Source organism: Plecotus auritus, assembly GCF_963455305.1.
Source record: "Plecotus auritus genome assembly, chromosome: 9".
Classification (NCBI taxonomy): domain Eukaryota; kingdom Metazoa; phylum Chordata; class Mammalia; order Chiroptera; family Vespertilionidae; genus Plecotus; species Plecotus auritus.
The window spans coordinates 18,139,627-18,154,165 of record NC_137783.1 but is presented as its reverse complement, the minus strand read 5'-3'; the positions used below and the strand labels follow the sequence as shown (position 1 = coordinate 18,154,165).

At 47.3% G+C, this 14,539-nt stretch overlaps 1 protein-coding gene across 4 annotated transcripts in view; it reads left to right on the top strand.

Annotated features, from left to right (window-relative positions):
* The window catches only part of WBP1L (WW domain binding protein 1 like), a 55,371-nt gene extending 42,538 nt beyond the window's left edge, over nt 1–12,833 (top strand). Inside the window, exons 3-6 of one of the 4 annotated variants that reach the window (XR_013959062.1) lie at nt 7,791–7,952; nt 9,240–10,147; nt 10,268–10,348; nt 11,780–12,230. Coding sequence is in view for 2 of the 4 variants with exons in the window: in XM_080642136.1 (XP_080498262.1) it covers nt 7,791–7,952; nt 9,240–9,988 (911 nt within the window). In the remaining 2 variants the exon portion in view is untranslated. Of the gene's footprint in view, nt 1–7,790; nt 7,953–9,239 lie in introns of all 4 variants that reach the window. The other 3 variants (XR_013959061.1, XM_080642136.1, XM_080642137.1) reach the window with 3 other exon arrangements.
* The last annotated feature ends 1,706 nt before the right edge of the window (nt 12,834–14,539 follow it).

Sequence of the window (14,539 nt, the reverse complement as noted above, 5' to 3'; positions counted from 1 at the left end):
GGAATGTGTCGTTTCAGTTCTCATCAAAACTGTACTTTTTGTAGCCTTGAAACCTATTCCCTCTAATTGCCTCTAAACTTTGCCTAAAATGTGAAAGTAATGGGCTTTGGGTTATTCTTTTTGTCTCTTTACTTTGGAAGGAAGAAAATATCAGCCAGGAAATCCTTGGCAGAAGGTTTCAAGGGGGAAAAATGCCATTTGTTCCAACCCTTTTATCTCTATTAAGCTGAATTTTTCTGTGTGCTGAGGACTGTCACTCACACACACATGTGCGTGCGTGGACACACACACACACACACACACACACACACACACACTTGAACTTTAACTCCACACACACACACACACACACACACACACACACATACACACACACTTGAACTTTGACTCATCATTCAATCATGTAATCGTTCAGCAAACCCTTATTTCAGTGGTTCTTGAACTTGGGCAAGCATCTGAATTTCCTGGAGGACTCATTAAAGCACAGTTTTCTGGGCTCTACTCCCAGATATTTTGATTCAATAGGTCTGAGGCGGACCTGAGAATTTGCAATTCTAACAAGTTCCTGCTGAATGCTCTGGCCTCTTGTGTGTTGGAAAATGTGGGCAGATATAATCCTTGCCATCAAGAATGCCCTGTAGTAACACAAAGTAGAGAGCAGAATGTATTTGCCAGAACTGCTATGAATGTCCAAAGGAGAGTTTGCTTTGGCTGGATAGGAGTCAGGCAGGCTGGGTGGAAGAAGTAGCATTTGAAGTGGGTCTTAAAAGGTAGATAGATTTAAACACATGGTCAAGGATAGAATGATTTTCCAGGCCGAGGAGCACCATAGGCCAAGGCCCAGTGAGAAAGAACAGAGTATGGATCACATTGTTAATCTTTCCCCTGCGGCTTGACTAGGAAGAAATGGTGATAACATGGGTGCTAACGTGCATAGAACTCCCGTAGTGCCAGGCACTAAGCAGGTTCTTCATGCACATCGTCTCATTTCACCTTAAGAACACCCTGCTAGGTACACATCATCCTGGGTCTCTGGACCAGGGGTATGCAGCCGAGTAGTAAGGTCAGTGCTCCTCACTCCAAAGCCGTCCAGAATGCCAAGAGCCAGGCTGGAGGGTGATGGGCCCAGGTCATGGAGGGTCTCGAATGTGCATATTTACTTTCCACCTAAAGATGCAACCAAACCAACAACAACAACAACAAAAATGAGACCCGGGGAAGCCAGGAACATATTCAAGGCCAAAGAGCCTTGAACCTGGACCTCCCAATTCTCATCTCACAGCTCTTTCCATTCATTCAGCTCCACTTTCTAGGGAGAGGTCAGAGTTAGGAATTTCTGCTCCTAACATAATTTTGGGGAACTTCAATCAGGCATCAATTTCCCCTGGTTGGGGCTTTAATGAGGCACAGGGGAGTGTTTCTAGACAGTGGAATTTCCCTGAGATGACATGAAACATTATTAGCAAATTCAGTTAATGCTGCCCATCTTTTCACATATTAATCTTTTTCTTAATTTTCAGTTTGTCTTAAGATACCTATTGTTGAGCTGCTCTTAAGGAAGGCCTAGGGCACTTGCCCTGCTGAGCAAAGTGGAGAGCGGGGAGTTGGGGCCTTCTTCCAAGCCCTGACTGGACCCCAGTTGCCTAGCTCTCCAGGCTTCAGAACAAAGGCAGGTTGATCAGTGTAGATGGGTTGGTTTTCCAATGAATTTAGACAAGAATAGAAACTAGAAGCAGACTTTGGACTTGTTCCTTACTCTTGCTTTTTTATGGATTAAAAGGGAAATTTAAAACCATGCCTGTAACAACAGTAGTAATAATAAGCTGGGGAACTTAGCTTGTATACCAGGCATGGTTCTGAATACTCTGCATATATTAGCTAATTTTCCTCACAGTGACCAAGTAGGTAGAGAGCATCATTCTCCCCATTTTACCGATGAGGGAAGTAAAAAAAAAGGATCGGTCACAAAGCTAGGAAATGGTTTTGTGAGCTGGGATTTGTACCCAGGTTGTCTGACTCTTTTCTTTTCTATTTGCAGTCATGCTTATAGGAAACCTGTCCAGTCTTTGAGATAAAGTTGCAAGTCCTCTGAAATCATTTCCCAAATTCAGGCCTTTTCCACAGTGATAGTGGCAGGAGCTCCTGCTGAGAGGTATAAGGAGCCCGGGGGGTCACGTACCATCCTGTAAAAGGAGAGCTAATTTACAGTATGCTGTGGCTTCCTAATGAGGAATTTCCTGCCAGTTGGGGAGTGGTGTTTTCTCAAGTTTATTGTGGACTCTGGTGAACATTGGACTCTGATTGTTTTTAAAAACATGTTTCCATTTTGCTTAGCATGACAAATGCCCCCCACCATGAGGTCACACATTTCAAAGTTGTCATTGAGGGATTTAATCGCTGGGTAGTTATGTGTTTGGGAAGGAGGGCATGCTGTCTGTCTTTCACTGTGTGTCACTTTCATTAAGTTTTCCTTTCTTAAGCTCTTCCTTGTTTGTGAAATCTAGCAAAGAGATCAAAAGTTGGCACAACTCCATTAAGGATTAGTCTGGATATTCCCCCTTGAAAGTTGATAGGACACTGCTTTGACTGGAATGGCTCCCAGGAGGATCCGTTTTGTGAGGGTCAGACAAGAATGCCTTCTACCTTCCATTAAGTGGATGCCATGTACCTTCCATTAAGTGGGACCAGCTCATTAGAGGTCTTTTCTGGACCTTTACTATAATAATACCATGTCATCACATGTACCACTAGACCCATTCTGCTCCCAACTTTAGTTTTCCCATAGTTTTTATTCACACAGTAATCCAGTTGTCCTTTTCTTCCCCTAGTCCCCTTTGACCTGCTTAATTTTTCCTTTTTTTAAAAAAAGGCCATTTTTTTCTAATATACTTACAGTTCAGTGGATTGCAGCCTTTTTCTGGATCAAGGATCTGCTTACGAATCTGATTAATCTGCCCTAGCTTGTTTGGCTCAGTGGATAGAGTGTCGGTCTGCAGACTGAAGGGTCTCAGGTTTGATTCCGGTCAAGGGCACGTACTTCAGTTGCAGGCTCGATTCTTAGCTCATGGTACATGCAGGAGGCAACCAGTGATGTATCTGTCTCACGTTGATGTCTCTCTCTCTCTGTGTCTCTCCATCTTCTTTTCACTCTATCTAAAAATCAATGGGGGGCCGAAACCGGTTTGGCTCAGTGGATAGAGCGTCGGCCTGCGGACTGAAAGGTACCAGGTTCGATTCCGGTCAAGGGCACGTACTTTGGTTGCGGGCACATCCCCAGTAGGAGGTGTGCAGGAGGCAGCTGATCGATGTTTCTCTCTCATCGATGTTCCTAACTTTCTATCCCTCTTCCTTCTTCTCTGTAAAATATCAATAAAAATATATTTTAAAAAAATAAAAATCAATGGGGGGAAAAAGAATCTGCTGAACCCTTTAACCCTTTGTGTGCCATAAATGTCTATAGACGCAGTGGGGATGGTTTCCATTTTGGACGCGTGGCAGTTAACTGGTTAAATACTCTCTCACCAGAAAAGCCTGTAAACTCATTACATCAGTCAGTCTAGGTTATGCTGCAGTAACAAACAAGTCCAAACTCCTAGTGGGTTAAAACAACAGGTTTACTTCTCACACTATAGTATGTGTGTGTCACAGATTGGTTGGGAGCTTTGTTCCCACTTCATCATCCTCTGGGACCAGACAGACCCTAAAGTCACTCTCTGGAATGTTGCCAATTGCCATGGCAGAAGGAACACTCATGGAGAGTCTCACATCAGCAAGCAGTATCCTGGCCTCTAAAAGATGTGTCATTTCCAATACCAATTCATTAGTTAAAGCCAGTCTCAGTGCCTTATCCAATCAAAAAGGGACCAAGAAGTTCATCCTACCCACATGCCTAGAGCAGAGGAAACCAGAAGTATTTGGCCAGTGTGAAAACCAATGCAGGAGATTTTTCCTGTTAAAAGCATGTTTTTGTTTTCTGTGTTGTGTGTTTTAAGCATATTTAAAAGCTGAGAACTACTGCCTTAGATCATGTATATTGTGGCATGAAAGTTAAAAGTGGGTTTACCTTTAGGTAAGAAACTACTAAAAAAATGACTCTAGAAGTAAAAAGTAATAGAGTTAAATGTTGATTATTTAATGCAGGGGTGGGGAACGTCCAGCCCCAGGGCCATGTACGGCCAACGAAACCATTTGGTTTGGCCCTGCCAAGGCATTAGCAGTGAGTTAATTAAATGACCAAATACAGCAGGCTAACTTCTAAGTTGATAATTTTGTATGGCCCATGAATGATGTAATAAATATCCAAAAGGCCCTTGGCAGAAAAAAAGTTCCCCACTCCTGACCTAATGGAAGAATGTATTTTCTAAATTATCAAGTAACACAGAAATATGAAGGTTATGCTGGGAAATAAGAGAAATATAGACAATATAAAAAGAGTGTTCAGCCCAGAATCTTGGTGACTTTTAAATACATTTGGAGTCAGGCCCTTCAGCAGAATGCACTGTGCTTATTTGCGGAGCCTTTCTCCAATGCAGTCCCACCTAAGAGGCTGGGAGCTAACTAGATTGACCTGGAGGAGCTGTTATAGGATGGCAGCAGGTAGCCAGTGCTCTCCCAGAGCTCCTTTCTGGCCTCAACACCATCCTCGGGGCTCCACCAACAGTGTCTGTCTAGTCTTCAGTCATCCAGCAACAGGAGAGAAATGTAAGTTGAATAAGCAAATGTCAGTAGTGAATCTGGGAAGGGGAAGAAGACTTCAAACTTCAAATTAAGTTTATGTTCTCTGGTTGGGAATGAGGTTTTTCTGTCTGCTATTGGGAAAATTCCTCCGCTCATTGCCCTCCGCCTGTTCTCCTGTTGCCAGGGCTCTGCAGAAAGTTCCATTGAACACGTACCACAAGCAGTTAGGTGCCACACAGCTTGCCAGAGCCTGACAGCTGTACTGCCTTGCCATCTCACCCTGTAAGGCTGGCTTTGTGGGGAGATTCAGTGGGGACACACCTGGGGAACAGAAAGAGCTGTTGCCAGAGGCCACACCCTAAATGTCAGTGGGATCTTTTGTAATAGTGAGTTTTGGTACAAACAAACAAAAAAAAATCAGGATTCTATTCATTTATAGGTCTGTGTAGGGAGCAGGAAGCCTTTCAAAAAGCATACAAAAAAAACATGATGTTAGCTCATTCTGGCAAGAAGTACATGTGGAAATACTTAGCAGATTCTAAACAGATTTATAATTATAAAGCAGATGATAAAAACTAGATGTAGCATTTGTAATGGAAAAAATCTGAAGTTATTCAGAATAGACAATAAATGAACAATAATATAATCTATTCTCATTTAATAACAATTTACCTGCAAATTGTTCCTCAGATAAAATTTTTTGATATATGTTTTTATTGATTTCAGAGAGGAAGAGAGGGGGAGAGAGATGGACACATCAATGATAAGAACCATTGATTGGCTGCCTCCTGTACGGCCCCCCTACTCGGGATTGAGCCCAAAATGCAGGCATGTGCCCTTGCCTGGAATTGAACCTGGGACCCTTCAGTCCGCAGGCTGATGCTTTATCCACTGAACCAAACCGGCTAGGGCCAGATCCATTTTTTAATTTCTAAGAAGTACATTCACATTAGAAAAATTAGGAAATGTAGATAAGCAAAAAATGAAGGAGCTGGTACCAGAAATATGCCCTGTTATCCAGGAATAACCTTGGGATTAACTTCCTGATCATTACTAGATGTTTAGATATACTTTTTTTTAAAGCAGAAATTGGGATCATATTTTATACTGTTTTGTAATCTGCTTTTTTATTTAATATTAGAGCCCGGTGCACGAAATTCATGCGCTCGGGGTGGGGGGTCCTTCAGCCCGGCCTGCGCCCTCTCGAAGTCCGGGAGCCCTGTGATTGATCACCCCGCAGAGGGAGGCCCCACCCACTGCCGCCGGCTGGGTAGCTTGGGCCTCCCTCTTTGGGGTGATCGCAGAGCCCCCTGGCTGGTGGCCTGGGCCTCCCTCTGCGGGGGGATCATGGGGCGATGGCGGGCCCGCCCCGACCAATCGCATCGCACCCGCCTTGGCGGCGGCAGTCAGTGCTGGGTCACTGCGGCGCCCGTGACCCAGGAGGGACTGAGAGGTCAGCAGTTCAGCCCGCTCGCCAGTCCCTGCCCACCCAAGCTTGCTATGCAGGCAGCCTGGCGTTCGGTCGTCCGTTTGGTTGTTTTGGACGTTACGGACCCTGGCTCTTTATATATTAGGATTAGAAACATCTTTTAAAAAATAGTATCTATGAATAATTTTTAATGATGCCTGTCATTTCATTATATGAATATATTCCCAGAGTAATTTGAAAATCCATCCAGAAATATATTAAGTTTTAAAATAAAAACCTGCAAAAATAAAATTAATCACAGATATATTAAGTTTTCATTTACTTTGTTTTGATTTTTATAATTTGAAAGAAGAAAATAATTGGGGAAAGAAAATTAAAATTTGTCATAATCTCACTACTTAAAGATAGGTCACTTTTTTTGTGTTTTTCATTCCAGTTCCCCCATGTGTGTATATATTTTAAAACAAAATTGCTCGTAAATTAAAGAAAATATTTAGAAAGCTTTTTTGTATACATTTGAAAATTGGAGAGGAGTCACTAAGAACCAGTGGGAAATGAGAAGAAATAATGCACCCGGAGAAAAGAGGGCTGTGGGCCTTCTCCCCTGCTCCTCTACCCCTCTCTGGGACAGGGTGGAAGGAGGGAGGCTGCTCATGGCCCTGAGTCTAAGGCAACTGCAGGCCCAAAGGAGGTGGGAGTGGATTGTGTGACTAGGAGATGGAATTGTACTGGATTATATCAAGAGCTGAGGAAGTCATTTGCACTCCCTGGGGAAGAGATGGACCTGAGGCAATTAGAATTTTCCACTTCTAACTTTAGGGATTCTTACATTATGGAGGGTACATGGTAGAGAAAAGCCCCAGATCCTTTTGATGATACCAGGAAAACGCTAAGAATTGCTTTATCAGGCAGCCCCTCCGAGGCCCCTTTGTAGTTAATAATCAGCTGAGTTGTGGCGATTTTGAGAGGCTCTTTGCTTTTGGTGAGTAGCCTGATAATAAGCAGCAAAAGTAAGCCTGGAGCTGTCCTCGTGGGAGAAGATGGACACTAAGAGAAGTTAGAGCATTTTCTCAGAGATCTCTTTTTTAAAAATACGTTTTTATTGATTTCAGAGAGGACGGGAGAGAGACAGAAACATCAATGATGAGAGAGAATCATTGATCAGCTGCTTTCCGTACACCCCACACTGGGGATCGAGCCTGAAACCCAGGCATGTGCCCTGACCGGGAATTGAACCGTGACCTCCTGGTTCCTGGGTTGATGCTCAACCACTGAGCCACACTGGCTGGGCTCTCAGAGGTCTCCTAACAGAGGAAGAGTACACTGTCCTAAAAGGGGAGCATATATAATACCCATCAAACCAAAAATATGGGAGGACCCGTGGGGCTGGAGAGTTGCCTTGGCACTCTGCCCTTCCGCCAAGGCCCCTGGAGGCCCCCCAGACTGAGTGGCCTCCTTTACTGTCATTCTTACAATCCTGCCCTCTTCCATCCCACGTGTCTTTCACTTCGGCACAAACATTTATGAAAATGGAATGCAGGTTCTAAATGTGAATTCGCTGAGCGAGGCCTGACAGTTCCCACGTTGACCAGGTGGGCACTGCCGGGAGCCTCCCTGTTCTGAGAGCTGCCCTCTGGCTGGTGTTCACTATGTCCCTGCCTCTCTGTCTGCTTCCCCACCCCAGGGTTCTGGCTGGTGTGGACCATCATCATCATCCTGAGTTGCTGCTGTGTCTGCCACCACCGCCGAGCCAAACACCGCCTTCAGGCCCAGCAGCGGCAACATGAAATCAACCTGATTGCCTACCGGGAAGCCCACAATTACTCAGCGCTGCCATTTTATTTCAGTACGTACCCCAAAGCCCCCCAACTCCACCCTCAGGAACCCAGGACACACAGACTGTGTGTATTGGTGGCCAGGGCTCCTATAGGCCTTTGGGGTTTGCCTCCTTGCCAAGCACAGAGCAGGGCTTTGAAAGTACAGGAAAAGGGGGCAGTCACATTTAGCACAGAGCTGCCAGTGCTGGGGGTGCACTGGGCCATTCCACATCTACGCTGTGTGGGTTCTGACCAGGTCTCTGCTTCTTTGGCAGATTTTTTTTAGGCAGGTAGTTGGATGATGGATGATGTGAGTGAGTTGAGATTTAGAGTGCAGTGGTCTGAAATCCTCCCATTTAGTTTACTATCGTGCTGAGCAGAGGCTGCCATGAAAGGGGCAGGTGTGTGTGGAGGTGACATTTGGACTTTCTGAGAATCAAGAAACTCTGTGACTCACTGAAGGGCACTCACCTGACTTCTCTGGGCTTCCAGACATGGACCTCTCAGTCTGTGGAGGCCTGGCTCTTCAGGGTGTCCACAGCCATTTTGCAGTGTGTTCTGTAGAAAAGGTGATCACAAATGTGGAGTTTCACATCTAGAAGGGTTAAGTGCTTAGTACAGTGCCTGGCATATAGTAAGTGCTCAATAAATGCTAACAGTTACAATCAGATCATCAGTGCCACAAAGCATTCAGCACAGTGAAAAGATAACTCACCTGGCATGTTCTTACTAAGTCTTGGATGACAGGCCCTCACCCTTCACTGGTAACCCACCTCCTCTTGATCTGAGTCAGGATGAGGTTTGGTTTGTCTTTCCAGACCACCTCCAGCCACACTAGAGTGAGAGACAACACAGATTTACCACCTCCCAGAATAACGCCCTCTTCATGGTATACATCTGGAAGGGTGAGGGAAGAAAAAAGTGGTCAGAGAGTCCTAAGTTAGGGTCCCTGACCCCGAGGCCTATGAGGCATAAACGGAGGACAGTCTGACCGTGAAACAGGAGACGTGCTAGCATGTGAAGCAGGTCCATTCCAGACGGAAATGATCTCTTGGCCATCCACCACATTTTGCTAACCCTCTGCCTTCACTCCAGACATAGAGGCAGAAATCTTTGTCTATGAAGCAGCTTTAGGGGCTCTCAGGTTTCAAGAGGCTAGATTAGGTGACTCCCACAGCCCTCTGGCCTGCCCACAACCAAGAGCTGTAGCTGTCACTCGGTGGGTATGCTGGGGTGGGAAGAGACAGATGTGTAATGTCTCTGTCCTAGAACAATTGCCAGTGCAATAATTTCTCCTCCCTACCTCCCCATTTTAGGGTTTTTGCCAAACTATTTACTACCTCCTTATGAGGAAGTGGTGAACCGACCTCCAACTCCTCCCCCACCATACAGTGCCTTCCAACTACAGCAGCAGCAGCTGTCTGCACAGTGTGGCCCTGCAGGCGGCAACCCCCCAGGTGCTGATCCCGCCAGGGGCTCCCAGGGGGCCCAGAGCAGCCCCTTGTCAGGGTCCAGCAGAAGCAGCACAAGACCCCCGAGCATCATCGCTGACCCTGAGCCCTCCAACATCGACATGCCAGCCAACCCAGCAGCCACCAAAGCCCCTGGAATGGAGCCCAGCAGCTCTGTGGCTGACCTGGGGGAGCTGGCCCCTGGGGCCTTCCTGGACAAGGATTCCGAATGTAAGGAGGAGCTGCTGAAAGATTACAGCTGCGAGCAGGGCAGCGCCCTCCCCGACAGCAAGGACAAGACGCCTGGCAGACATCGCCGCTTCACGGGTGACTCGGGCATTGAGGTGTGTGTGTGCAACCGGGGCCACCATGACGACAACCTCAAAGAGTTCAGCACACTTATCGACGACGCTCTGGATGGACCCCTGGAATTCTGCGACAGCTGCCATGTGCGGCCCCCTGGTGACGAGGAAGAAGGGCTATGCCAGCCCTCCGAGGAGCAGGCCCGAGATCTTGGGCATCCCCACCTGCCCCGGCCACCGGCGTGCCTGCTGCTGAACACCATCAATGAGCAGGACTCCCCAAACTCCCAGAGCAGCAGCTCCCCCAGCTAGAGCAGGCCCTGCCTGTATCTAGAACTTGGCAAAGCAACCAGGGTAGGGGAGAACCACGAGAGAAGCATTAAGTGACTTTGCAAGAAAGTGGTACAGCCACTTGGTCTTTTTTTTTCTTCTTTTTTCCCCCTTTGTTTCTGCATTTTCCTACATCTCCAGGTACAGTTTGGGGTGTGGATGCCCCGCCCCCCATAGAAGCACGGTATTGTGGAGGGCTGAGAAGTTGGTTCTGTGACTCATTCCTCATTCCCCACCCATCTCCCTTTTTTCCTTTTCAAGTCATATTTCACTACCTGCCTGGTCGGAGGTACCGTGTGTTTAAGAAGTCCCCAAGGAAGGAAGCTGAGACCGTGCCCTGAGGTGACTCTTGGTGATGGAGTGGATTTTTGCTCTGGTATTAGTGTAAGAGAACCTTGCTGTGTCAGTCGGGAGAGGCGGCAGGTCTCAGTCCTGGGTGAAGGAAGCCTGCAGAGACCCAGGGGTTGTCATCCCTCAATGCCAGTGTCTGCAGAGCTGGACTTGGGCCAGTCCTGTGGGAGGATGAGGGCTGATGGGTAGCTGTGTGGTAGGTAGGTAAGGGTTTGTTGCATTCCCAAATTCCAGGTGATGAGATCGATGCATCACTACATCCCTGCCCAGCACGTTCTGGCTGGCTGCAGACTGGTGCAGGTGGAGAAGATTATACTGCCTTCTCTTTGTTTTTCATTTCTTAAAATAGAAAAAGAACAAAAGCGAGCTGAAAACAAGAGCTTTACCAGTGGGCAGGCAAGAATTCTGTTCTGGAAAAGGGAAGTCTGCGGCTCTTTCTCAAGTCGGCCTTCAAAGAGCCAGAAGGAGATGCTTTGTGTAGCGGCTTGTGCGGAGGCTATCTCTGGACCTTCTGTGGGTGCCCAGGAAGCCCTGAGTCACAGTGGTGGATAGAGGGGCAGCTTTCTGCATCTCTGCCCTTTGGTCTGTGCCCACAGGTGGCCAGGGCCCTCCCCCAACCCAAGCACGCAGTCTGTGGGCCTGTATGTCTCACTGTTCTCTCTGAACAAATGAGGCTGTGGTGCTGAGCAAGGGCAGCCCCATAGGCCGGTTCTCACACAGTATTTTCTCCTGATTCTGAATAACTTCGTTGTTGCTGTTTTAACTAACCACTTGGGGGGAAATTGCCTTGGTTATCTGTGGTTTTCATGCCCCCCTCCCCTTGTGAGTGGGGTAACCAATCGTAGTCTATGTAAAGAGTCTGAGTGGCCCCAGGAGGGGGTGGAGGAGCCGGAGGAGCCGTCCAGAAGGACCACGGGATCCTTGTTACTGCAGTTTGGCTTCAGATAACCAGTGGAGCTTTGATGGGAATAATCTGAATGGAGAAAGCAAGCAGCCGAAACTAACATTCCCTGCCCTGCCCTGTTCATTTGAAGAGTTTGGTTCTTACCCCACTCTTGAACGATGACATTTAGACTAGGCATTGACCTTATGATAAGAAAGGGAAAAAATATAGACGTATACAAAAATAGACAAATCCAAGGCTGTGAGGTGAATGAGTGTCTGTGTTTGGAGTCCAGGAAACCAAAATCTATGTTGAACAAAGTGAAGTCCGTATACAATGACTTTTTGGATAACCTGTGTGTGTGTGTTTGTTGTGTGTGAGCCCCCAGCCCTGTTTTCCTGTGAATATACTTTGACTGGCAGCCATTCTGTTCCCATTTACCACATGTTTGGAGCAGATATGGCCCTCTCAAGGTAATTTATTTTACACATTTACTGTTTACTGAACAATTGTCTGACTGTGTACTTGGGTGTATTCAGCAGCATTGTCGACGGCAGTCCCGTGTTTGCCAGAGATACTGTCCTCAAAGTAGAGGTTTTCCTCTACCCATCACTGCAATTTGCACATTGCTCCGTGGACATGCGGAGGCCTGTGTTCTGTTCCCTGTAAATGGAAACATGCTCTGAACCTGTCTGCCTCCCTCGGCTGCTCCTGGCCCTCGGTATCAGCCCCCTGGGGGGTGTTCACAACCACTCGGCACAGAAGGTGAAGGTGGAACTCCAGACCGGAGGCTTAATTGGATCTTCAGGGACAAGCTTGGACTCGCTGTGGCCCAGACGTCAGCCCTGCCCAGAATTGCCAGGAGGTTTGGCAGACACCGCAGGGCTTACCTTCCTATGCTGAGGTCCAGCTCATGCCAGCAAGCCGGTGCGTAGCGAGAGTGGGCGGGAGTGCGTCAGCAGCCCTCAGATGCCTTTCCTTCTACCATTTAAAAAAAAAAAAAAAATCCCAAACAACTCACTGAAGTGTCTCCAAGGACATCAAGTTTTACCAAAATGAGTCCGCCTTCAGTTCACTGATCAAATGGATAAATTCTGGCCCTCTCATGTTTCCTTCCCCATTAGAGTGGGGAACTGGTCTGAGTGTTAAGGTTCACTGCGGCGTCCCACCCTAAAGGCAGGAGTCGGGGATAATGGAACCTGGGAGCGGGGCTTGATTCCAGCAGTCACAGTCTGTCCCTGCTCCAGGAGGCTGCCCTGCATGCAAAGGGAGGTGGAAACAGGGAGTTGAAGGACTAGTTAGGGGGCCAGGGAGATTTGGTGGAGTCTGGTTTTCCAGGTGAATGAGAAGGAAGGGGTTGGTCGAGGGTTTGGTGCTACAGTCAGAAGATTTGCAAATGCTAACACATTCCTGTGTGCGGCACATCACCATTTGTCAGTTATGTGAATTTGTGTATTTTAAGCAATAAGATTCAGCTGGTCAGACCTTTCTGGGCAGTCTCGGTGACGCATTTCCTGTGCTGTGATTGTTCTGAAGACAGAGTGGCTCTTAACCACTGTGAGAAGCCCAAATAAAATCAATCCCAAAAATCCCAGTGCGCTTTTTTTCTTGAAACACTTTGTTCCTTTTTCCTCTACTTCAGACTTCAGGGAGTCGTGCCTCGAGATTGCTAACCACAAGCGCTTTTCCCTACTCCACACAGAGGCCGAGAGAGTCACCCTGCAGTTGAGGACAGGCTCCCAGGCCAGGCAGAAACTGCAGGGCCAAGAGCGAGCCGGGCAGTGCTGCTGCTGAGGCCACGCTTTGTGCTGAGGAGTTTCCCTGAAACCCTTCTGCCAAGGGTATATGTCTGATGTTTGAATACTTTGCAAAGTTCCACAAACAGGTTAAAATCAGACCTCCAAAAAGCAGACGCTAGTTTTGTCAGATACTTCGAAGCTAAAACATGACTTTCAAAAGGAAACAAGTACTCTGAAATCTCTTAAGATAGAAATGTGGATGGGTACTTGGCCTTGGAATTTAATATGCAAAATATGTCTTAGTGATTCTTCCCCTTGGTGCCCAGCACTGTGCCAGATGCCAAGGAAAATGTGAAAGCAGTACATAAGTCGGGCCCATGCCCTCTGGAAGGGAAGACAAAACCATACCCATGTGACAATAGTTAACAATATGAGGTGGATGAGATGAATGAATGATACAGATTCAGAGACCCCTGAGGAGTTGTGGGAGGTAGTTTGAGGTCTCGAATACCAGGCATGGAACTCAGAACTGATTTTTAAGCTGTGGGGGAGCCACTGGTGTGCCAACATCTGTCACCTTGGGACAGTGATTATTCCCAAGACTCATGGTTACTACTTTCTAAAGACTGTCCTATTAAATTTTTTCAGATGTTAAGTTCTTGCTCAAAAAGAAGGAACAGCCCAACCAAGCAAGACTTTTTGGGCAGCCTACAGGTCGGCAAAGCAAGGTGATGTGGAATCCTCCCTGAAGGGGTTCCTGCCTCCCCAAGTGGAGCAGTCACTAGTGGGGGTGCTGGCAGAGAGCAGAGAGCATTCTGTCCCTAGCCTTGGAGTTTACCCTGCAGTCAGCACTGTTGTTTCTAAGAGCCCAGTGTAAGCCAGACTTGTCCCTGCCACCATCTTTGACCCTCAGCTAGAAGACACTGCCCTGGCCCTTCAGTGACTCAAGTGGGATGGTGCCTGCCTACTTCCTTCTAAACTGTTGGGCTTCTCCAAGTAACCCCAGGGGAGCCATGATAGCTTCTGGAGACAGTCGTGCTCTAAAACCACAGGGAAGACGTGGGAGTACATCATTCCTGTCTTTAATCGAATATCTGAGTGACAGAAAAACAAACATATAACTCAAAGGTTGTGTGCCAGAGGCATGCATATACCCTTGTTGCCCAGGTCTGCAGCCTGCCCCCATCACTGCACACCAGACTCCTGGGTCACTGAGTTCCTCTCCCAGGTGACCAAGTTCAAGTGGATACAGTACCAATGCCCTAGAGCACAAACCAGGGTAGCTTTGATGAACTCGGATTTCAGGAAATGCCCCATTCTCCAGTTTCCTCTGTTTTAGGGCGAGGGCAAAAATGGCTTCCCTCAGGAGAAGGAGTGGGAAGTGGGTTTGGCTGATTGTTGACCTAACCTGCTGGAAACCTGCTTCTGGCTGAGCCTACTGCAGAGGGCAATGGGTCCTGGGAGATGTTTGGGATACAGGTTTCCACCCCGTGGGTGAGTGGCCTTAATTTAAGAGTTGAGCATTTATCGAGCACCTACCATATGCTAGGCATTGGGAAT